Source organism: Apodemus sylvaticus, chromosome 19 (assembly GCF_947179515.1).
Source record: "Apodemus sylvaticus chromosome 19, mApoSyl1.1, whole genome shotgun sequence".
NCBI lineage: Eukaryota > Metazoa > Chordata > Mammalia > Rodentia > Muridae > Apodemus > Apodemus sylvaticus.
The window spans coordinates 26520136-26540494 of record NC_067490.1 but is presented as its reverse complement, the minus strand read 5'-3'; the positions used below and the strand labels follow the sequence as shown (position 1 = coordinate 26540494).

The window sequence follows — 20359 nt, the reverse complement described above, 5'->3', positions numbered from 1 at the left end:
AAGGAACACTGCTCAGGAGACTCCCCATCTCTGAGCTGGAAAGGGTCCATGTGTTCCTGTCACATAAGGACATGTCTAGCGCCGCCGTGTACTCCTCCAGCGCTGAGGAGTCTGCTCAGCCTCCTAGCCTCAGGCCTTGCTCCAGGGCACACGTGAGGAGTCTGACTCCCAGGACAGTTAACTGAGTAGGGCAAAAGAGCTGGACTCAGCAACTGGGGGGCATACGCTGCCTACGTTGCGACTGTGGGCTTCACTGGTCCCTAGAGATCAGAAGCAGAGCCTCTCCAGAGACTGTTTGTTTGTTTGTTTGTTGTTTGTTTTTTGGTTTTTTGGTTTTTGGAGACAGGGTTTCTCTGTGTAGCCCTGGATGTCCTGGAACTCACTCTGTAGAGCAGGCTGGCCTTGAACTCAGAAATCTGTGTGCCTCTGCCTCCCAAGTGCTGGGATTAAACTGCCCACCTCCAAAGACAGTTCTTATCCCATCTGGGGAAGGATGCCTAGACCTGAGCCAGATCTGACAGGCTTACTGTCTCTTCTCGTGGAGACCCTTCTGTGGAGAGAAGATGAGACAGTAAACCGGCCCTGGCCCCTAGCTCCAGCCATTCCTAACCGTCATGGAGACCACTAGAGTATGACCCTTCTGGGCAGCCCAAGCCCTGACCCTTCCCCACCAGCTCCGCTCTCCTCCTCTAGACAAAAAGAGTTTTGGCACAAATTCCCTTGAATCCCTGCCCTGGCCAGGAAGCCAGGCACCACGCGAGGCAGACAGACTGGCAAGCAGAACCTCCTGGCTCCCTGCCTCCTCGCTAAATCACTCCGTCTCTCAATTTATGAGATGTTTATATTTCTGAAAAGTGGTAGCTAATTTTAAAGTACTAAAATCAAATCAAATTTCTGGGTAAGACATCAAAGAAAAAGAGGGAAACTTATTTGTGGAAAAAAAAATCACTGTGGGTTCTACATATTTGCACCCGCTGCTAATTTCTTCACAAACAGTACCTAGGTAGGAAATAGGTACTAAAAAGGCTCCTCACGCAACAAAAACAAAACAAAGATTGAATCCTTGGTTACGTCTGACAGGGCCGGATACCACGTGGGCTCCCAGCCAGGAGAAGACCTGGCCATCTTAGCCTTCCACTAAATTCTCTTTAATGGGGTCATTTCTGACTGTCTTTCCTGAGAGGCACAGGGTTAGTGGGAGCAGGGACTCTATTTGGATTTTTCTTCCAATGTGCCTTGTGGTGATGTCAGTTTCATGGCAAAAGCAACAGCTTTCTCTCTGTCTACACCCAGCGGCCTCCAGGAGCCATGCCGAGGTTTTCCCCAGTCGTCCATGTAGGGAGGAACTCTCAATGTCTCCGTGTGAAATCCCAGGGCATCTGAAGAAGAAGTGGTCATGGGGCAACTGATGAGAGGAGTGGGGCTTAGAAATGACTTCATGGCTGGGCAGTGGTGACACACACCTTTAATCCCAGCACTTGGGAGGCAGAGGCAGGCAGATTTCTGAGTTCGAGGCCAGCCTGGTCTACAGAGGGAGGTCCAGGACAGCCAGGGCTACACAGAGAAACCCTGTCTCAGAAAACCAAAAAAAAAAAAAGACAAAAAACAAAAAAAAAAAAAAAAAAAAAAAAAAAAAGACAAAAAACAAAAAACCCAAAAACCAAAACCAAAAAAAAAAAAAAAAAAAAAACCCAAAAAACAAAAAAAAACCTTGTGACCTGCGGTGAGTGCTAATGGAGCAGACTCAGTTCATTACCGGTAGCTGTAGCTGTCTACCATCAGGATAAAGTCCCAGATATTTAAGTAAATAACCGAAGCCAAATTATTTTGAAATTTGTACACAAGTGTGCTCTTATATGCATAATACATTTGCTCTGTAGGTTACATGTATGTGAGTGGAGACAAAGGCAAGAGGACCCTGAGAGAGCGATCAAAACCTCGAGGGAGACCGTAGGAAGGCCTGGGAAATGTGTCCTCAAGTGGAATGGAAATCCAAGTTTAGTCTGTGCCCTGTCAGGTACAGTGATGGTGAAAAGGGACACAGCCGGACAGGTGCAAGACTGGCTCTAAGCTATAACCGCAGGGCATCTGGGAAGGACGGATCTCTTAGGTGTGCTATGGATTCCCAGAAGGAAGGCCTTATAGTCAACTATAATTGTACTCAGCAACCGGAGGCTGGATGAGGATTAGACACTGCTTCCACCAGGTTCCTGAAGGGCTGGCCGGACTGCTCTCACCCCAGCACACTGATGTGCTACCCCAGCACTGGTTCCTCTTTATCTCCCTACCCAACAAGGCTACCATACCTCCTAAGTCTTTGAAACCTAGAATACTGACCCCTGTTCCCCAATCCCGGCCTCTATCCCTCCTCACCACCTTGGACCTCTTGGTCTACATGCATGATGATTTCCCTATAAATATCTAGAATCTTCTTCCTTTTTTTCCCACTCTGCTCTCCCTAAGACCCTCCCCTTTCCAGTGTGTCCATCCACCCAGGCCAGGGCTGCACACAATAGATACACTGCCCCCCCCCTCTCTCTCTCTCACACACACACACACACTGGGGTCTCTACAACACGTCCCCAGAACATCTGCCTAGACGCTTTCATCTGAAACCAGCTGCTACACACCTGACGCATGAATAACACAGGTGGAGGGTCCCTAGGACATATCTTTCCAGGTGTCCCAAATGGCAGGACTTCCAACAGAGTCCCAGATGTAAACTCCATCCATGTTGGTGTCGACAGCTTTCCCACAACAGACCCTCCCCCTGTTCCTCCCTTCTCTCCTCTTCTGGGGCTGGATGTGGGCCTCCACCCTCTGCTGAAGGCCACTTCCTGCTTGCTCTTCGGGGCCTCGGCTCCTGCAACCACGGCTGTCTCTTTGGTATCACCACACAGAGATCTGTGAGACCACTGTCCTCAGTCTTCAAGCCCATCCAAGTATCTCCGCTCCCCATTCAGCTGTTGCCCCAGTCTTGAGAAAGGACTCCTTATCTCCCTGTTCCTTTCTACCCACTACTAATTGACCACCATTTCCTGAAAGATGCGCTCACCTGTGACTACCCTGTGGCCACAGCTGGCTATCACTTCCTTGTCCCGTCCTGGTCTCCTCTAAATCACATGCTACCTGAGGCTTATCCCCAATCCTGGCTTAAAAGACCTCATGCTGATAGATAATTCCTGATTACATCAGCCACTCCAGTCCTTCTAAGTACACCTTATACATACATGTATTCCTTTGATGTTACCCAACAACCCCCTTTGACAGAGACCCAGATCTCTACCAGGCAGGCCACCTTCAGAGAACTCTAGGTTTGTGGCCAGACCTGATCTTCTGCCCTTGACTTATCTCTGAAAATAAAAATTCAAGGTAGGCCAAGACTGAATACCTGCAACTTCTGGTAACCTAACCCTGCAGTCAGCTCAACTTCATGTAGCACCCAAGGGTCCTGCAGAGTCCAGGCCCTGAAAGGGCCATGCTAGGTTATTTTCTCTGTGTCATGGCCTGAGAGACGCATCATTCACTACTCTAGGGCAGGGTTCCTGTCATGGCTCCTCTATGCACAGGCATGACAAAGAGCAGTGCAAAAAAAAAAAAAAGAGAGAGAGACAAGCCTCTACTAGTCTTAATGGACTTATATCTGGATGATATGACTTTTACGACTAGATAATTAAGACAAACAGCCCAATTTAAAACTAGGCAAAGGATCTGAGTAGCCATTTCTCAGAGGAATATATTTAAATGATCAATGAAAAGGTGCCCAGTGTCATTAGTCGGCAGGGAAACTCAAATCCAAACCGCAACAAAATACTGCTTCACACCCACTAGGTTGGCTAGAACAGAAGTAAGATAATAACAAGTGTTGGCAACAACCAGGAGAAACTGGAGCCCTGACACATCGCTGGTGGGAATGTAGACTGTATAGCCGCATGAAAGCAGTCTGGCAGCTCCTTAAGCAATTGAGCAGCGCCGATACAAGGTCCAGAAAGTCTACTCCTAGGTATAGACCCAAGACAAACAAAAACACATCCATGCAAAAGCCTGCCCTCAGACTGTTAGCCTCCACTGTCAACTTGACGGCATTCAGAGACACCTAGGAGACACACTTCCGGGCTGGTCTGGGAAGGCACTTCCTAGTTTAACCAAGGCAGGGTGGGCTACCCTGATCATGGACGGCATCATTCTGTGGCCCTAATCGAAAGTGGGGGAAGCAAGTTGAGTTCCAGCATTTCCCCCTCCTGCTGTCTGCACAAAGGTGCATGGGGCCAGCTGCCTCACCTGCCTGCGGCCATGCCTTCCCGCCATGATGGGCTGACCCTCTTTTTAAACCCTGGAGCCCCAAACCAATCCTCCCTTCCATCCTTAAGTTGCTCCTGTCAGGCATCTTGTCATAGCGACCAGAAAAATCACTGAGTACCAGTGTTCACGGAAGTACTGCTCACAGCGATCAGAAGGTGCAGAGACCCCAAAGAAGCCTGTCAACCGAATATGACACACCCACACAAAGGATTATCTGGCTCATAAAAATGAATGAAAGGCCAGTGTATGTGCCACAGAGGAGATGAGCCTGGCGACACCAAGGAAAAGAAGGCAGATATAAAAGGTGCCGTGTTCCATGAGCGCCCTGGGAACAGATACTCAGTGGTCATTGGAGGTACTAACCCCTCCCATCCCCCACCCCACAAGAAGGAGAATAGGAAAATGCATAGAGAAAGCAGTTGGATGGCCACAGGACAGCAGTATGGAGGGACTGCTCTGGGACAAGAGGTAAGGGACGCCCATTTCTCTGTGAACTGACGGAAACCTTGTGCTGACTGTGGAGACAGTTGCACATCTCTATGGTTACCCACTAACAATCCACTGAAAGCCAGGTGTGGCTGACACACAACTCTAATCCCAGCCCTCAGGAGGCAGAGGCAAGCGAAGCTCTGAGTTGGAGGCCAGCCTGGTCTACAGAGAGAGTTCCAGGACAGCCAGGGCTACACAGAGAAACCCTGTCTTGAAAATCCAACACTCCCCCTTCAAAAACAGAAGAGAGAGAGAGAGAGAGAGAGAGAGAGAGAGAGAGAGAGAGAGAGAGAGAGAGAGAGAGAAAGGAAGGAAGGAAGGAAGGAAGGAAGGAAGGAAGGAAGGAAGGAAGGGAGGGAAGGGAGAGAGGGAGGGAGAGAAAAAGAAGAAAGGAAAAAAAAAGAAAAGAAAGATAAAACCCACTGAACTGTGTGCTCAGAACAAGAGAATTATGTGCTACTGTGTATCACATCTCAGTTAGGCAACCGCGTTCTCAGGGAGACAGACACAGGGGCATCCACCCTCACAGCGTCCAAACTGCCTCCTTCCTTGGAAGTGTGAGTCAGCATGGCTCAGATGAAAGCAGAGGGAAGCTGTGAGGCCCCAGCTGAGGGGGATCTGCTGGAGACAAGGGCAGTCGAGGTCTTGGGCAAAGGCCAGGAACGTCTGCAGGCTGATTCAGACAGCGTTGCAGCCTTGAGGGCAAGCCGGCACGTGGCGCCCTTACAGGATGGGGCTGAGAAAGCCAGACTGTCCCTCAATGGGTATGCCCTAGGGTCCCCCAACCCAGCAGCGTGAGGACTCCCAGGACAGGACAAAGGCTGGAAGAAACAGCAGGAGTCCAGTGTCTCCACCAGTGGAGGTTGGTACCCACAATGACCACTGAGTATCTGTTCCCAGGCTCAGGACATCTGTAGGCTCTGGGAGGGGCTGAACCTGGCCCATCTGCGGCGATATTGTAGGTGATGTGAAGAAATGCATTGACCCTAAGTGCAGAGGGCTCCTGATTCAAATCCTGACTCTGCTGCTCATTCAGGCAATCTCGGGTAAGGTGACATGACAGTCCTGTGCACCTGTCTGGTCAGGAGGTAACACACATGTGACATCCGGACATCATTTCTGCCTTCCAGTGGCAGATGTGTGGCATCACTAGCTGCTTGTTGTGATTGTCAACATTACTCAGTGTTTTAGAGCAGTGGTCTCGTCCTTCCTAAATGCTGCAGCCTTTTAATACGATGCATGTTGTGGTGACCCCCCAACCATAAAATTATATTTGTTGCTGTGTTTCCTGTTATGAATCATAATGTAAATATCTGATATGCACATGGTCTTAGGCAACACGTGTAAAAGGGTCATTCGACCCCACCAAAGGAGTCACAACTCACAGGTTGATAACCACAGGGGCTCAGAAACAGGCTGCTGGACCCAGGGATGGGAACACCAGTCTTGAACCCCAGAAAGGTTTGCCCCTGATTCCTGGCTCTGACACAACCTGGCTTTTACCTACTCAGGTCCTCTACCTATAAATGGTAAGACAAGAAGAGGGAAAAAAACCACCAGGTAGGAAAAGTCCCTACCAAGCATAGGAGACTGGCAGAGGGAGGCTTTAATCAGGGATGATTTCTTTCTCTTAAAAGCGCTATGGTTTCTTTATCTCAAAAGACAATCCTGTTCTGCCTGGAATTCTACAATTCCCCTCCCCTAAGGCAATTCCTAAAAGGAAACTGTGTTCATCAGCCTCTCACGACTGTGACAGAATGTCTGAGGGGGGAAAAAAATCAAAGCAAAAAGAAGAAAGATAGGGCTGGAGAGATGGCTCAGTGGTTAAGAACACGTATTGTTCTTGCAGAGGACCTGAGTTCAATTCCCAGCACCCACCTCAAGCAGCTTACACAATTGCTTCTAACTCCCGCTCCAAGGGATGTCTCTAACCTCAGGCACATGCACATATACAGACATACAAACACGTACATGTAAATAAACAATACAAATATTTCTTTAAAAAGAAGAAAGATATATTTGGTTCATGACGGTTTGGGCGCTACTGTTTTTGAGTCCGTGGTGGCACAGGGCAGTGTGGCAAAGGATATATAGTTAAACAAAGCCAGGCATCTCATGGTAGCCAGGAAGCAGAAAGGGGGTGGGGGAAGGGCTGAGGTCCCCATATGTCCTTCAAGGGCTTGCCTTCAGTGGCCTAACTTCTCTTAGTCCCCATCCCTCCGTAGCAGCACGAGTTGCCTTTGGTGGAACATTCCAGATTCTGACCACAGCACCAATGCAATAAACCCTTCCTTCTCTGCCATGCGACTTTCCTGGCAAGCGGTGGAAAAGCTCCATGCGGATGGGACACATCCGAGACACAACCCAGGCACGGCCTCTTCAAGCTTCAACTTCCGCATCTGATGCCAAAGGGTTGGGAGGACAAAATAAAATAGGAACAGGAGAACGCCCCCACAGGGTCTGACCCTCAGCAAGGTGTGGTCTTCTAATTTCTTTCCTTCCCGGTCCTGCCCCCCCATGATGTGACCCCAGCTTCTCTGTCAAATATTTGGCTATGACAACTGTCCTCACGCTTGGATGCTTATTTCAATCATGCGAGGAATTTGCAGATCCATTGCCACCCAGGCCACACCCCAGACCCGTGAAATCAAGCCTCAGTTGGAGGGAGTTCTGACATGGTATGCTCTCAAAAATTACCCGGGGTTTTGCCACACACCCAATCTGAAACTATCTGGTCCCTGGAACAGTACTCGAAGGGATAATGAAGGATTCTTTCATAAATCGGGCAATCAGCACGAGGTGGGCAGAACAAATGCACGGGAAATAGAAATCCCAACGGACCATCTGCTTCACCATCTGCGCATGCCCTGAATGGGGTTGAACCTAGCCAGGCTGCTTCTGCGTTCCTCAGGCCTTAGAAGCGTCCCACCCCTGCAGGGAGTGATCAAGGACTCCCGAGAGCACTCTTCTCTGTGCCTCATACCATCTCAAGACCTCACCATCTCCTCCCCACAAACACAACTTCTCTGTGGACGATAACTGCCCAAAACTGCCCCAAAGACAAGTGCGGCTCTTGAGGTCCAGGAAATGGCTGAGAGGGTGTGATCTGCAGGCAGCCAATGGCAAGTGAGAGGTGTCAGTGGTCACTCAAGGTGGGAAAGTCCACAGCGCAGATAAGTCCCTCTGTGTTTTTGATGGTGATGTTGATAATGACAACGACATTGGTGGTGCTAATCAACTGTCCTCTATTGCCAACCAGACCTCGGTTTTTCAGACCATTACCAGCTTGGTACGTACATTTAAAGAAGGGGTGACTATTTATTTCCACACCTCCCATCACCAGAGGGCGGGGTCCTGCTGTAGGGGGCAGGGCAGGGCTCACACCTACAGTGTTCTGAGCCTCCCCTCCCTCTGCAAACCATGCCCTGGAGGCCATTCAGAGTCACAGTGTTTCTCCTTGGGGCTGAAGCCACCAAGTGTCCATTTCCCAATGTCGGGAAGCCACGTGGCTCCGAGGCTCCTCCATGCCTCTCCAGCACCACCACAGCCCACCATGATCGGGCTGGGAGCTCCGCCTGGCTCCCAGTCCTGGCAGCGACTGTAGCTTCGGGATGAGGAGACAGGAAGCAATTGTTGAGTGCCAGAAGACGGCATGGCTGCCAAGCCTCGAACTGAGAAGCTTGTCCGCACCCTGTGGCTCACATGCCAACCAGATCACTTGGGGGCAGCGCCAGGGAAAGGGTACAGGCAGCCCCCCTCAGCAGGAGAGAGCTGGTCAAAAAGTCCTGCTTTGGCTGAGAGCTACATCTCTCCTACATTAGATCCCAATTATATGTCTGTCTCAGACTCCGATACAAGGTCAGTCTGTGGCGGCCCAGGAGAAGGTTCCTGAACAAGGCAGAAAAGCACAGGGGAGTAAGAGGTGGGGTACACCAGACACCCAAGTCCTATGCCAACAGGCTCCAGCCCCGGTGGCCCTAACAACACACTGGTCACCTGGGAGTCACTGGTTTCCTCTACACAGGGCTCAAGAGCAGACGAAATACAAATAAATCCTGCTTGGGAACTGCACCAATGTCCCATATTGACACTTCACCCTCACCAGTGTGCCTGTCAGCGAGCAGCAGCACAAATTTCCATCCTACATCCATAAGTCCTCTTTAACTGCGGCTTCATTCATTCATTCATTCATTCATTCACTCCTCCAGCCATTGATGTGTCTTTTTTTCTTAGTTAGCTTCTGAATTTTAAAGAGCACGCTATGCAGAAGGCGGGCAAGTCCAGCTCCTGGGTCAGGAACCTAACCAACACTTCATTTAGCGCCCAGCCAAGCCCAGGAGTCCCCGGGACAGCTGGGTGGCTTTCAGTATCCAGCATCCTGAGGCTGTTGCCATGGCTACCATCTCACTGGCCAGCACTGGCCTCGAGTGAGTACTCTTGTGACCTCTGTCCTTTTCCTTTGAGTCAGGAGAGGCTGAGGGCTTGTGGGAAGAGCCTGTGCTTCCCTACCCGTTCTGAGAGGACATTCCCCTGCCTATGCGTACCCTAGGCCTCCTTCCATCCCTGAGCCTTAGCTTTCTCAGCTGGGAAAGGAAGAGGCACAGGAGACTCCAGAGCCTCTTGCAGACACAGCTTCTCCAAGTCAGGCTAAGGACAGGGAGAGGGCAGGGACTGTTCTGAGCTGAGACTTACTACAGGAATGTTTGTGATAGGGACCAGCGTACGTGGTAGTTGTCACTGTCATTCCCAACCAGCCAGGGATGAGATGTCATGTGAACAGTGTTATTAGCAGTGGTTTTAGGGCTTTGAAAGCTAGGGCAAGGCCCACGTGCTAGAGACACCATGCCAGGGAGCTGGCAAGAAACTCAAGAACTTTCCATTGCAGCGTTGGGGGAGCTCCTGCAGGGCACTTGCCGGGAGCCCACCCAGGTCTCTCCCATGGAGACCAGGAGGTAGACAGGCAGGCAAGCCCAGCCTCCCAGCCTCACCAGCCTCAGCCACCCTCCCTGAAGCCACAGCCTGGAGACATAGCCGAGGAAGAATCAAAGTAGCCCTGGCCGGAAGGGGAGGTTTTTATGCCCCAGGGCAGCAGTGAGGCAATGTCTGGCTTTTATTCCATATCATAAATAGGTTATTAATTCAGGGCTGACAGCAATGCAGGGCTCGGGGAGACAGGGAAGCAAGACTGCTCTATTGATATTGACTGCCTGAAGCAAGACAACTCCACTCACATAGACCGAGCAGCCCAAGGCAGGAGCAACAGAGCAAAAGCCCTTTCAGAAGCAAGAGGTAGGACCTGGAGGAGACATCCAGGGATCCTCAAGTCAACCCATCGCACATCGCATCTGTCCTTGCTCCTCAAGTGCCCATTCAATGTCCCCAGCTTTGAATAACTTCTTAATTGCAGCATTTAAAAGAGATTGTGGGCCAGTGGTGGTGGCGCGTGCCTTTTAATCCCAGCACTTGGGAGTCAGAGGCAGGTGGATTTCTGAGTTCGAGGCCAGCCTGGTCTACAAAGTGAGTTCCAGGACAGCCAGGGCTACACAGAGAAACCCTGTCTCGAAAGAGAGAGAGAGAGAGAGAGAGAGAGAGAGAGAGAGAGAGAGAGAGAGAGAGAGAGAGAGATTGTGTGTGTGTGTGTGTGTGTGTGTATGACACATGTGCATGTACCTGAGGCAGCCAGAAGAGGCCATGAAATCCCTGGGGCTGGAGTCACAAGCAGTTGTCAGCCACCCAGTGTGGGTGCTGGGAACCCGGCTTAGGTCCTGGAGGCGCAGCGAGAGCTTTTGAGAGCTGAGTGCATAGTTTCTAATTAACTAAACTACTGTGTGGGCTGGAGAGATGGCTCTGTGGTTGAGAGGACTGACTGCTCTTCCGAAGGTCCTGAGTTCAAATCCCAGCAACCACATGGTGGCTCACAATCATCTATAATGAGATCTGACGCCTTTTTCTGGAGTGTCTGGAGGCAGCTGCAGTGTACTTACCTAATCTTAAAAAATTATTTAAAAAGTGTACTCATACACATAAAATAAATAAATAAATCTAAAAAACAAACAAACAAATAAAAAAAACCCAAAATGACTGTGTAGTTAGTTGTATGTAACTCAGTTGGTAGAAGGCTTGCCTAGCAAGTGTGAAGTCTTGGATTCCTTCTCTAATACTATATACAGGGCATGGTGATGCACACCAGAGCTCAGGTGATGGAGGGGGGGGTGACCCTAAGATCAAGAACATCTTCGGCTACATAGCAAGTTTGAGGCTAACCTGGACTACTTAAGACTTTGGTTCAAAAAAAGAAAGCCGGGCAGTGGTGGCGCACGCCTTTAATCTCAGCACTTGGGAGGCAGAGGCAGGCGGATTTCTGAGTTCGGGGCCAACCTGGTCTACAGAGTGAGTTCCAGGACAGCCAGGGGTATATAGAGAAACCCTGTCTTGAAAAACCAAAAACAAACAAAAAAAAAATCCGCAAAAGAAAGAAAGAATAAAAAAGAAAAGGAAGGAAGGAAGGAAGGGAGGGAGGAAGGGAGGAAGGGAGGAAGGAAGGAAGGCAGGGCATCACTTTATAGGTACAGACTGAAATGAGCTCACAGGTTAAGACCCTCAGCTTGGAGGAATGTTGCTGGTCCCTTTCCTGTGTGCACACTCCACGCGTGAGACTTAGGCACTCATCCCTTCAAGAGATTACCTGGGAGACTCTCCTCTGGCCTATGGTATGACCTGGCTTTCAAGGTCATCTCAAGGCTATCAAAGCTGGTCCTTAAGAGGTCATATGGCTTCTGCCTTCTCCATCTTAGATGCTTCCTAGGGACTGTGGGGCAGGAGCCAGGCTGTCTGCTAGAGGAAGAGACCACAAGGGGGAGAACCCAGGCCACCTAACTTTAGCCAGCACCACGTTGGCATGTGAGTGAGGCCAGAGCAGACCTTCCAACAAGCCCACCCACCCACTCACTGAGAGTAACTCCAAGAGAAAGTCCAGAAGATAATCAGTATAAGGCCCACCGGAGTGGGCAGGGTGAGGCTAGAACCAGCATGGGCTCCTACTGCCAGGTGAAGCCTAGAGAGCGCTTGGGTGGCCTTAGGGCAAGTAAGATACCCATGCCTTCCTCTTCCTGCCTGCCAGCATCTCAGAGTAGAGAATGAAAATGACAGAGCTACATCAGGAGACTGCCGTAGCTGACAGGACTGTAAGGGGCTCTTTGCACACTGATGAGTCTAGGAAGTAATGGCTACGATGACCTTTGATTTCAAGATAAGAAAACTGAGGAACAGATAGGCTATGGAGTTGGCGGTGGTCACCATGCATACACAAGGCAGAGCTGGAATTTCACCCGAAGTAGAGCAGCTCATCCTCTTCCTGAATACATACAGCACTGCCTGCTAATCTGGGCTGAATGGGCTTCAGAATTTGAGTACTGAAATCTGGTCATCAATGTGACTGAAAGGTGAGACCTTTGGTATCTGATTAAGTCATGAGGATAGAGCCTCCAGAAATGGGATCAGCCACCCTATAAAAGGGCTGGTGGCAACTCGCTAGCCCACACTGGCCTTCTTTCTTTCCCATCTCTCCTTTCCTCATAGAATGCCCGCCATTCCCACTTTGTGACTTTAAAAGCTCATCCACACCCTTTGAAACAGAGTTCCTCTGCACTCTGTAACCCTGCACCCCTCCTTGCCAGTGCAGTCCCTAGGGTTGAGTGACGTTTGTTTAAAACAATGGACCAGAAGGTCAAGTATCAACTCTGAAAATCCTGAACCTGGCCAGAGCCTAGGTCTGTGCGAGGCCCTCAGGCTGTTAAGAGTACTCCACCTCGGGCTGCTCCCTCATCTGGGAAAGTGTCGAGTGGTGTGATACCCACGCTCTGTGGAGCTGTAAAAGCACCATTCACCCACCTGACCAAAATGCCGTGGTCTAGGTGAGTGCATGGCTTAGCCAACCTGAGGATCCAGGTAGCCTAGGCAACCCCTAGATAAATCACTGTTCTGAACCCCACTTTTCAAAGCCCCACCATAAACACACAGTGAGGACCTAGGTCCAGAGACCATTAGAAACAGCCAGTCAGCACCGGAGTTTAAAAAAGACCGCACTTCCCATCGCACGATGATTACTAGCAAAGCTTTTCCAGTCCTCCCTGCAGGACAGGCACTTTCATAATTACTTGATTAAAACCCAGTTCACATACGCGCAGTGCGCCATGGAAGGCGCAGCTTTCGTGACTTGCTGCTTCCCCACAAAGGCAGAGTGATGTGCCCACAGCAGGAGCACTCATTTCCTGGTCTGTCCTTTCATCTCCACAGTATGTGTGTGTGTGTGTGTGTGTGTGTGTGTGTGTGTGTGTGTGTGTGTGTGATGTATGTATCATAGGGACAAACACGTGTGCATATGAAGGCTGGCGTCTTTCTCGATTGCTCTCCACTCTATTTCCTGAGCCGGTTTCTCACTAAACTTGCTCATCAGCTCGGACTCTCCTGTCTTGATTTCCCCAGCACTAGGATCACAGGCGCGCACCCCAGCACCTAGCTTTTTTTTAGGGAGACTCTACGGATCAGGTCCTCAGGTTTGCCTAGCAAGTCCCTTTCCAAAGACTGAGCCACCATCCCAGCCCACTCAAGCCCTGTTTTAAAGACAAAAGGACTCTGGTTCAGAGACTGCTGGGACCTAGGGGTGGGAGAAAAAGAAGAGCTGGATCCTGCCTACAGGGCCCTTCCCCTGCCCCACCCAGTGCCACCAAAAATGCAGCATTTGCAGAGTGGGAAAACAGAACCAGATGTGACAAATCTTACACGTGTGGCCACTTCCACACCAGACCTTGACTCACAGAGGCACTGAAGGCAGAAGGGGAGCACTGAAGGCAGAGGGGAGCAACAAAGGCAGAGGGGGAACACTGAAAACAGAGGGGGAGCACTGGAGGCATATGGGGAGTACTGGAGGCAGGGGAGGAGCATAGAAGGCAGAGGGGAGTATCAAGGACAGATGGGAAGTACCGAAGGCAGATGAGGAGCACTGAAGGCAGATGGGGAGCACTGAAGGCAGATGGGGAGCATTATGCAGCCAAGCTCTTACAAGGTTAGCACGGGGCCTTGAGGCCCAGAACTCATCTGATAATCTAGGCTCAGGGTAGGCCCAGTGAGGTCACAGCTCCAATCCAGAAGCAGAGTCCTCACTCTGAAACCTGCAATCCCTCCAGCACACATAAAAATTGACCTCCACTGAAACTCCCACATCCCTCCAGATATAGAGCATTGATAGCCATGACGAGTAACCCACGGGGACACTTAGTCACCTGGTGATGTTTGGGCAGTTGCAAGGCAATGGTCCTCCTCCCCTAAGTTCTGTTCAGCTCAGCATTAGTATCTTATAGCCCAGAGCAGGCCTGGCTGGAGGGTTCAAAGCCTGACTCTGGAAACCCATAGCTGATTTCTCCCTGCCCCTAACTGGAGCACAAAAGCAGAACTCTGCAAGGTCCGGGCCTGGCTGCAGATTCAGAGACAGCAAGACCCATCCTGAGTTTGCCCTTCAGGATCTAATGCTCCCTTTGTTGTAAGACACACCCTCTTTTGACAGATTCACAGACAACACCATCACTGTCATGAGGAGACTGTCTCAGCAGGGCTCCATTCTCGTTTGACCTGTGATCAAATGAGCCAGAGGCAGTGACCCTCCATCACCCACTCAGTCCTGTCATCTGGCAGGGTGGACATCGGAGATGGGAGAGGCCATGCTCTGCACTCCGCGGTAAATTCCTACATATGTTTTGGGATGGACACAGTAAATAAATAAATGTAATAATACAAAACTAAAAGTGTAAATCTCAGAGACAAGAAACAGCTTATCCAAGGTGACAGAGCTAAAGAGAATACTTACATCCCAGGAATGTCAGCTCCAGACATGTCCCACTCATCAACCCTACCACCTACCAGCCCCAGCCACCAGGAACAGTGTCCTCCAGGGCACTGCACAGTGTGGCCATGTAAGGCACACTACTTCACTAGGTCCTGTGTCCGGCTCGCATGTGGCCCTGGTCCCAGCAGCATCTAGCAGGCAGTGAGCACTTGTCAGGAGACTGGTGAATGGATTCAATGACAAGGGCAGCTCCTAAGGAGCTCCAAAGGATGGTGCTGCCCACCCCTTCACACCTTAGCTGAGACCTAAAATGAACAAAGCCTCACTCCAGGCCTCCATCCAGGTGGACGTACAGAGAGACACAATACCCAGTCACCCGGGCAAACTCTACTTCTCCCGTTAACCCTGTGACCTGGTATTCTCAAAATCTACCCATGGTTAACCTTGCCCCACATTTCCCAGAGAGTCTGGTGAAGAATACAGATCCTAGACCCTGCCCCGGAGAGAGAAATGCTGTACCTCTGATGGGGCGCTCAGCAGCCCATCCTAAATGTGAAGAACCAGCCGCTGCCTACCACACACACACACACACACATACACACACACATATATATACACACACATACATACATACATATATACATGTTCTTCTGGGAAATATATATAAATATACACATACATATATGCATATATACATTTGCACATATACACATATACATATATGCATATATACATTTGTGCATATACACATACACACATACATATATACATACATACATACACATATATATCTATATCCCAGAGGCTAGTAGAGAGATGGCTCAGTGGGAAAGTATTTGCTATGCAAGCATAGGGGTCTGAGTTCTGATCCCCAACAGCTATGTGAAAGTCGGGTGTGGCAGTGCCCCTGAATCCCACCAGAGCTTCACTGGTTGGCTGACCAGCTTAGGCAAACCCGCAGGCACCAGCTCCAACGACAGACCGACTCAGACACAAGCAGCCCTAAGCATCACTATCACTGGTCTCTTAGCCCACGTTCAAGCACCTTCTTCTTCTGCCCATTGCTGCCTGAGCCCCCACAGTCAACCTGTACTTGACTGAAGGGCATTCGGGGAGACATAGATGTGTGAACGGACATTTTCTCTGTGGCCATCCGGTCTTTTTTATATTTAGCAGAAGTAAACAAGTGAGAGAAAGGTTAGAGAGCTGACTTTGGGCTGCCACACACTGGTGCCCAGGGGACCATGTGCATACACAGGTATCCAATACACACATACTGTGTGTGTGTGTGTGTGTGTGTGAGAGAGAGAGAGAGAGAGAGAGAGAGAGAGAGAGAGAGAGAGAGTATTCCCACCATCTAGAGGATGAGGGACTGTGTGGAATAGTTGGTGAAGAGCAGAAAGCTTTGAGAAGACGCATAGAGAGAAGAAGATATGACATAATGACAGTGTGGCTCCCATTGTCTGAGCCTGGCTGGGAAGCTGGCTCACACAGGGTTAGTGTCACATCAGTTTTGTAAGGACAGAGACTGGGTTGCATCCCTGGCTGCTAGAGTAGCAACTAGATGCAGACTGGATGAGCAAATCCTGCTGGGGTGGAGGGGCCCGAGCCTATGCTTTCAACTCGAAGAGGCAGAGGCAGGGGGAATCTCAAGCTGCAAGGCTACATGAAATAATAAATACATCCCCGCGTTAAGCATACGGGAAAGAAGCACAGAGAGGTTAGTTAGCTTATCCAAATCTGCACAGCTTTCAAGTGCGACCACCAGTATACCCTAGACCAGTGTTTCTCCGCCTTCCTGATACTGTGACCCCTTAAAACAATTCCTCATGTTGTGGCGATCCACAAAATTATCTTTGGTGCTACTTCATAACTGTTATGAATCCTAAAGTGACTATCTGACTGGCTGGTCATCTTAGGCAATGCCTATGCAAGGCTCATTTGACCTCCAAACTGGTTGTGACCCACAGGTTGAGAACCACTGCCCTAGACTGTGTCTTCCTCTACCCTGTTTTAGTCTCAGCCCAGAGAGCCCAGCAGGTAGCTTGTTGGTGAGTTCCCAGAGAGGAGAACCATTGAAAATGGACTGTCCCACTATGACAACCTCATATCTCGCATGTTCCTGGGAATCCCAAATCTGGGGACTCTGGGTTAGGGAAGGAACTTGATAATCAACAGGAGTAAAAGTGGTGTCCCTTACCAATCCATCACAATTGCTGATGGCCACGGCTGCCCCAGGCATTCCAGTGACACCTCCAGTGTACACACATTCCTGCCGCAAGGGTTGTCGGAAGAGTTCCCGAAAGTCCTCCTGCCATTCCACCGGGGCCCCTGGGGCCACCAACCTCCTGTTGGGCTGCAGCCTCAAGTGAAGCAGCTTCCCAAAGACAGTCACGTTGAAGTAGAGGAAATGGTGCCTTGGACCACCAGGCCTCAGGGTCTCTCTTTCCAGGCTCAGGGGACTGCGAGCCACCCGGAGGTGGCTCCTTGATGAGGCAGCTGCAGGGGCAGACACCACGTGGGACAAGAAGCGTCCCCGGAAATCCGTGCTGCAGGGCACAGTCACAACATAGTCCTGAAGTTTCCCAGAGAGGCGTAGGTCTGTTAAAGGTAAACACAGAGTCACTTCACTAAGCACTGTGCAGAGGTTAACAGGAAGATGGGAATCCAGGGGTGCGGGTCACCGGGTGAGGGTGGAGGACAGGCAGCCCTGGGCACCATTATGACAGGTCCCTTAGCTGTAAGTTCAAGCACTTGTTACCTGCTCCCCACCCCCACCCTCAGTGAGCCTGTACTTGGCTGAATGACATTCAGGTAGACATAAATGTGTGAAAGTAATTCTCTCCAGCTCTTTTTAGAAAAGATTTATTTATTTATTATTTATTTATTTATTTATTTAATATGACTGCACCATCCTTGTCTTCAGACACACCAGAAGAAGGCATTAGATCCCATTACAGATGGTTGTGAGCCACCATGTGGTTGCTGGGATTTGAACTCAGGACCTCTGGAAGAGCAGACCATGCCCTCAACCACTGAGCCATCTCTCCAGCTCGTGAACGTACATTCTCTCTGTGGCCATCCGTTGTTTTTTTTTTTTTAAATATATATTTAGCAGAAGTAAATAAATGACGTCAAACAGAGTCCTGTCACCATAGCAACAGGCCCTCCAACCTTGAGCACCACTTAGAAAAGGCTGAAATTCAGGATCTGCCTCAACTCCCCCAGTGTGCTGAAGTCACCAGTCCAGCCTGGGGCAGGGCCCTTGCCAAGCTCCCAAGATCGTGGCTGCCAAGACAAACACACCTAGAAACCCAGGGGATCCTGGCCCCTGACCTAGAGAAAGGAGGGGCTGGAGGAGGGAGCGGGGGAATGTACCGTTATATATTTTTCCGAGGTTAGAAAGGAAACTTTTTAAAGCATCACAGTGGCTGTGAGATTTCTGCACTGCCCAGCCCCAAGCAGGATAAATATAGAGCTTCCAATAATAAAAAGAGGCACAGGGGGTGACCTGCCCACTTGGGCTGACTTAAGTGTGAGGTCATAGCCCCAGGCTGTAGGCCATTTGCCAGTGGGCCCCATGTTCCCAAGGCTTTCTCCCTGTGCACAGCCAGTCAGAAAAGACAACTCATTGGCTTCCGGGCCTGGTGATTCATGGACACAAGTTGGAAGGAGCCTTCACTCTCCACCGTTCCGTTTCTTGCCTCCTCAACTCGCAGCACTGATAAAACACACACAAAGGAAGGATGCGCCCTTGAGATCCCCCCCCCCGCCCCCCGGGCACTGCAAGTGGAGTGTGGTGTTCCTAGACAGCTAAGACTGCGGAACCCAAGGCTGTGCAAGACGGCTCCCGCTTGGGCACGTGAACCCTGTTTGGACATAACTGGAGCCTTTTCTTGTATGTCTAAAAGCACCTGAAGGGTACCGGTGCTGTAAGATGTGTGTGATGTATCTATGCTCTCTTCCCGGGAGACGGTCTACAGTGTCTGAGGATGCTATGTGGGAGGCTTGGAGGAGAATTAGGGTACAAACTTCTTCCTGATCAGAAGCAAGAGTGCCCACTGTTTTCTGCTATGGGAAACAGTCATCTGTTACCTGATTCTGTGTGGGACATCTAGACATGCACACTCAAAGGCACACGTGCAAACAATCCCACAAGTGAAGACAGGGCATTGAAAGATCAATGGGGAAGAGGCGTGAGAGGAAGGGTAGGCTGCGACTTTTCTTCACTGGAAGAGTTCCCAATCCTCTCCTGCAGGTCACACTTTCTCCATCCAGAAAAGGGACAGAGATTACTAGAAGCAGCCAAAGCCAAGCAACTCAGCCACACCAGGCGCTTCGCCTTCCATGCCTCTCGAACTTTGCCTGCTTGACTCCTGCATGCTGGGGGTCACTCTGACCGCCAGCACACACACACCCCAGAGACCCCACGTCCCCGCGCGCCCGGCCCGCACGCACCTGGGGTCTGACTGCTGGCGGCGGCGCAAAGCGCGCAGTACCAGGGCAGCAGGCAGTGGAGCAGAGCGCGGAGCAGAGCCATGTGGTTGCGCGGGGACAGGGGACTGCCAGGAGTCCGGGTTCCGGGACTGCCGGACCTCAGACTAGCCGGCAGCCTCCGCCTCCCGCTGGCCGGTTCCCGGCCCCCCGGCACGGCGCCCTCACTGCTGGCTCCAGCGGAGGCCGCTCACTCCGCCTGCGCTGTCCCGAGCTGCAGGGACTAGGCGAGCCGGGCTAGGGGCGCGGGGCGGGTACACAGGCGGGGCGGAGCACGCGGCTCGGGCGGGGGGCGCGGACGCCGAGAACGGGGGCGGGCCTGGCGAGCCACGGCGTGCGGCCCGGATCGGAAGTGCCACGCGGAGCCCGCGCAGGGGCTCCCGGCGTACGGGGTGATCGTCCCTTCAGACGCCAGAGCTTTCTGGAGCTAAGGCCTGAACCTCTTCACACAGCCTCTCCATCCGGTTTGCAGACTCTGTGACTACTCCAGAGGCACTGCACCCAGGAGTGTCCCATTGAATTTTGAAGGCAAGGATTGAAAGACCCCCACTCTCGCCCTCCAGGATGCCCAACTAGCCCCTGACCTCTTGGATCTTCCCACTTTGCAGATGATAGCGCCATTGGACCCTTTGCCTGTCCTGTGACCCACAATCAGGTCACAGGGATGTGAAGACCAGCACCCCTCCCCCGACGCTGAGCCTCAGTTTCTTCATCTGTGACATAGGTGTCAACCACAGCACACAAAAGATGAACACCAGCATGTCCACCCCTGACACAGCACAGAGCACCCTTAGCCCGCCGTGCAAGGAACACAGCGTCCGCAGGCAGAGCAGACGCTGGCTTGGCAACTCCTTTGAGAACAGTTGGACAGTCAGGGCCCAGAGCCCAACAGAAAACCCCATGTTCTTGCTTCACTTTACAAGTATGTCCTTAATAATTTGAAGTTAGACTCGAGTTCAAACTGCTCACAGGTGGAAACTTAGAGAAAGGAGCATCTGGTTGGCTTTGCTCTTTTTATTTTGTTGTTGGGTTTAGCTGTAGCTATTTATGGCTTTGAAATGATGCTGAGGTCTGGGGAGGCCAGCTCATTTCTGAAGTCAGCTCAGAGAGCTGATACCCATTATATTCCAAGTATATCGAAGCGCTCATCTAGAAAGGTCACCAGCCAACCAACAGATGAATAAATATTAAGTCTTTCTCTGAAAGCCCCGTGGGGTCATGGCAAGGCAGTGG

At 50.9% G+C, this 20359-nt stretch overlaps 1 protein-coding gene across 1 annotated transcript in view; it reads right to left on the bottom strand.

Moving 5' to 3' along the window:
• Adamts14 (ADAM metallopeptidase with thrombospondin type 1 motif 14) overlaps nt 1–19355 on the bottom strand; it is an 81810-nt gene extending 62455 nt beyond the window's left edge. The window contains exons 1-2 of the mRNA XM_052164100.1: nt 19091–19355; nt 16833–17233 (exon numbers count right to left, since the gene is read on the bottom strand). Coding sequence (XP_052020060.1) covers nt 16833–17233; nt 19091–19172 — 483 coding nt within the window. The 5' untranslated portion in view covers nt 19173–19355. The remainder of the gene's footprint in view (nt 1–16832; nt 17234–19090) is intronic.
• Between the last annotated feature and the right edge of the window lie 1004 nt (nt 19356–20359).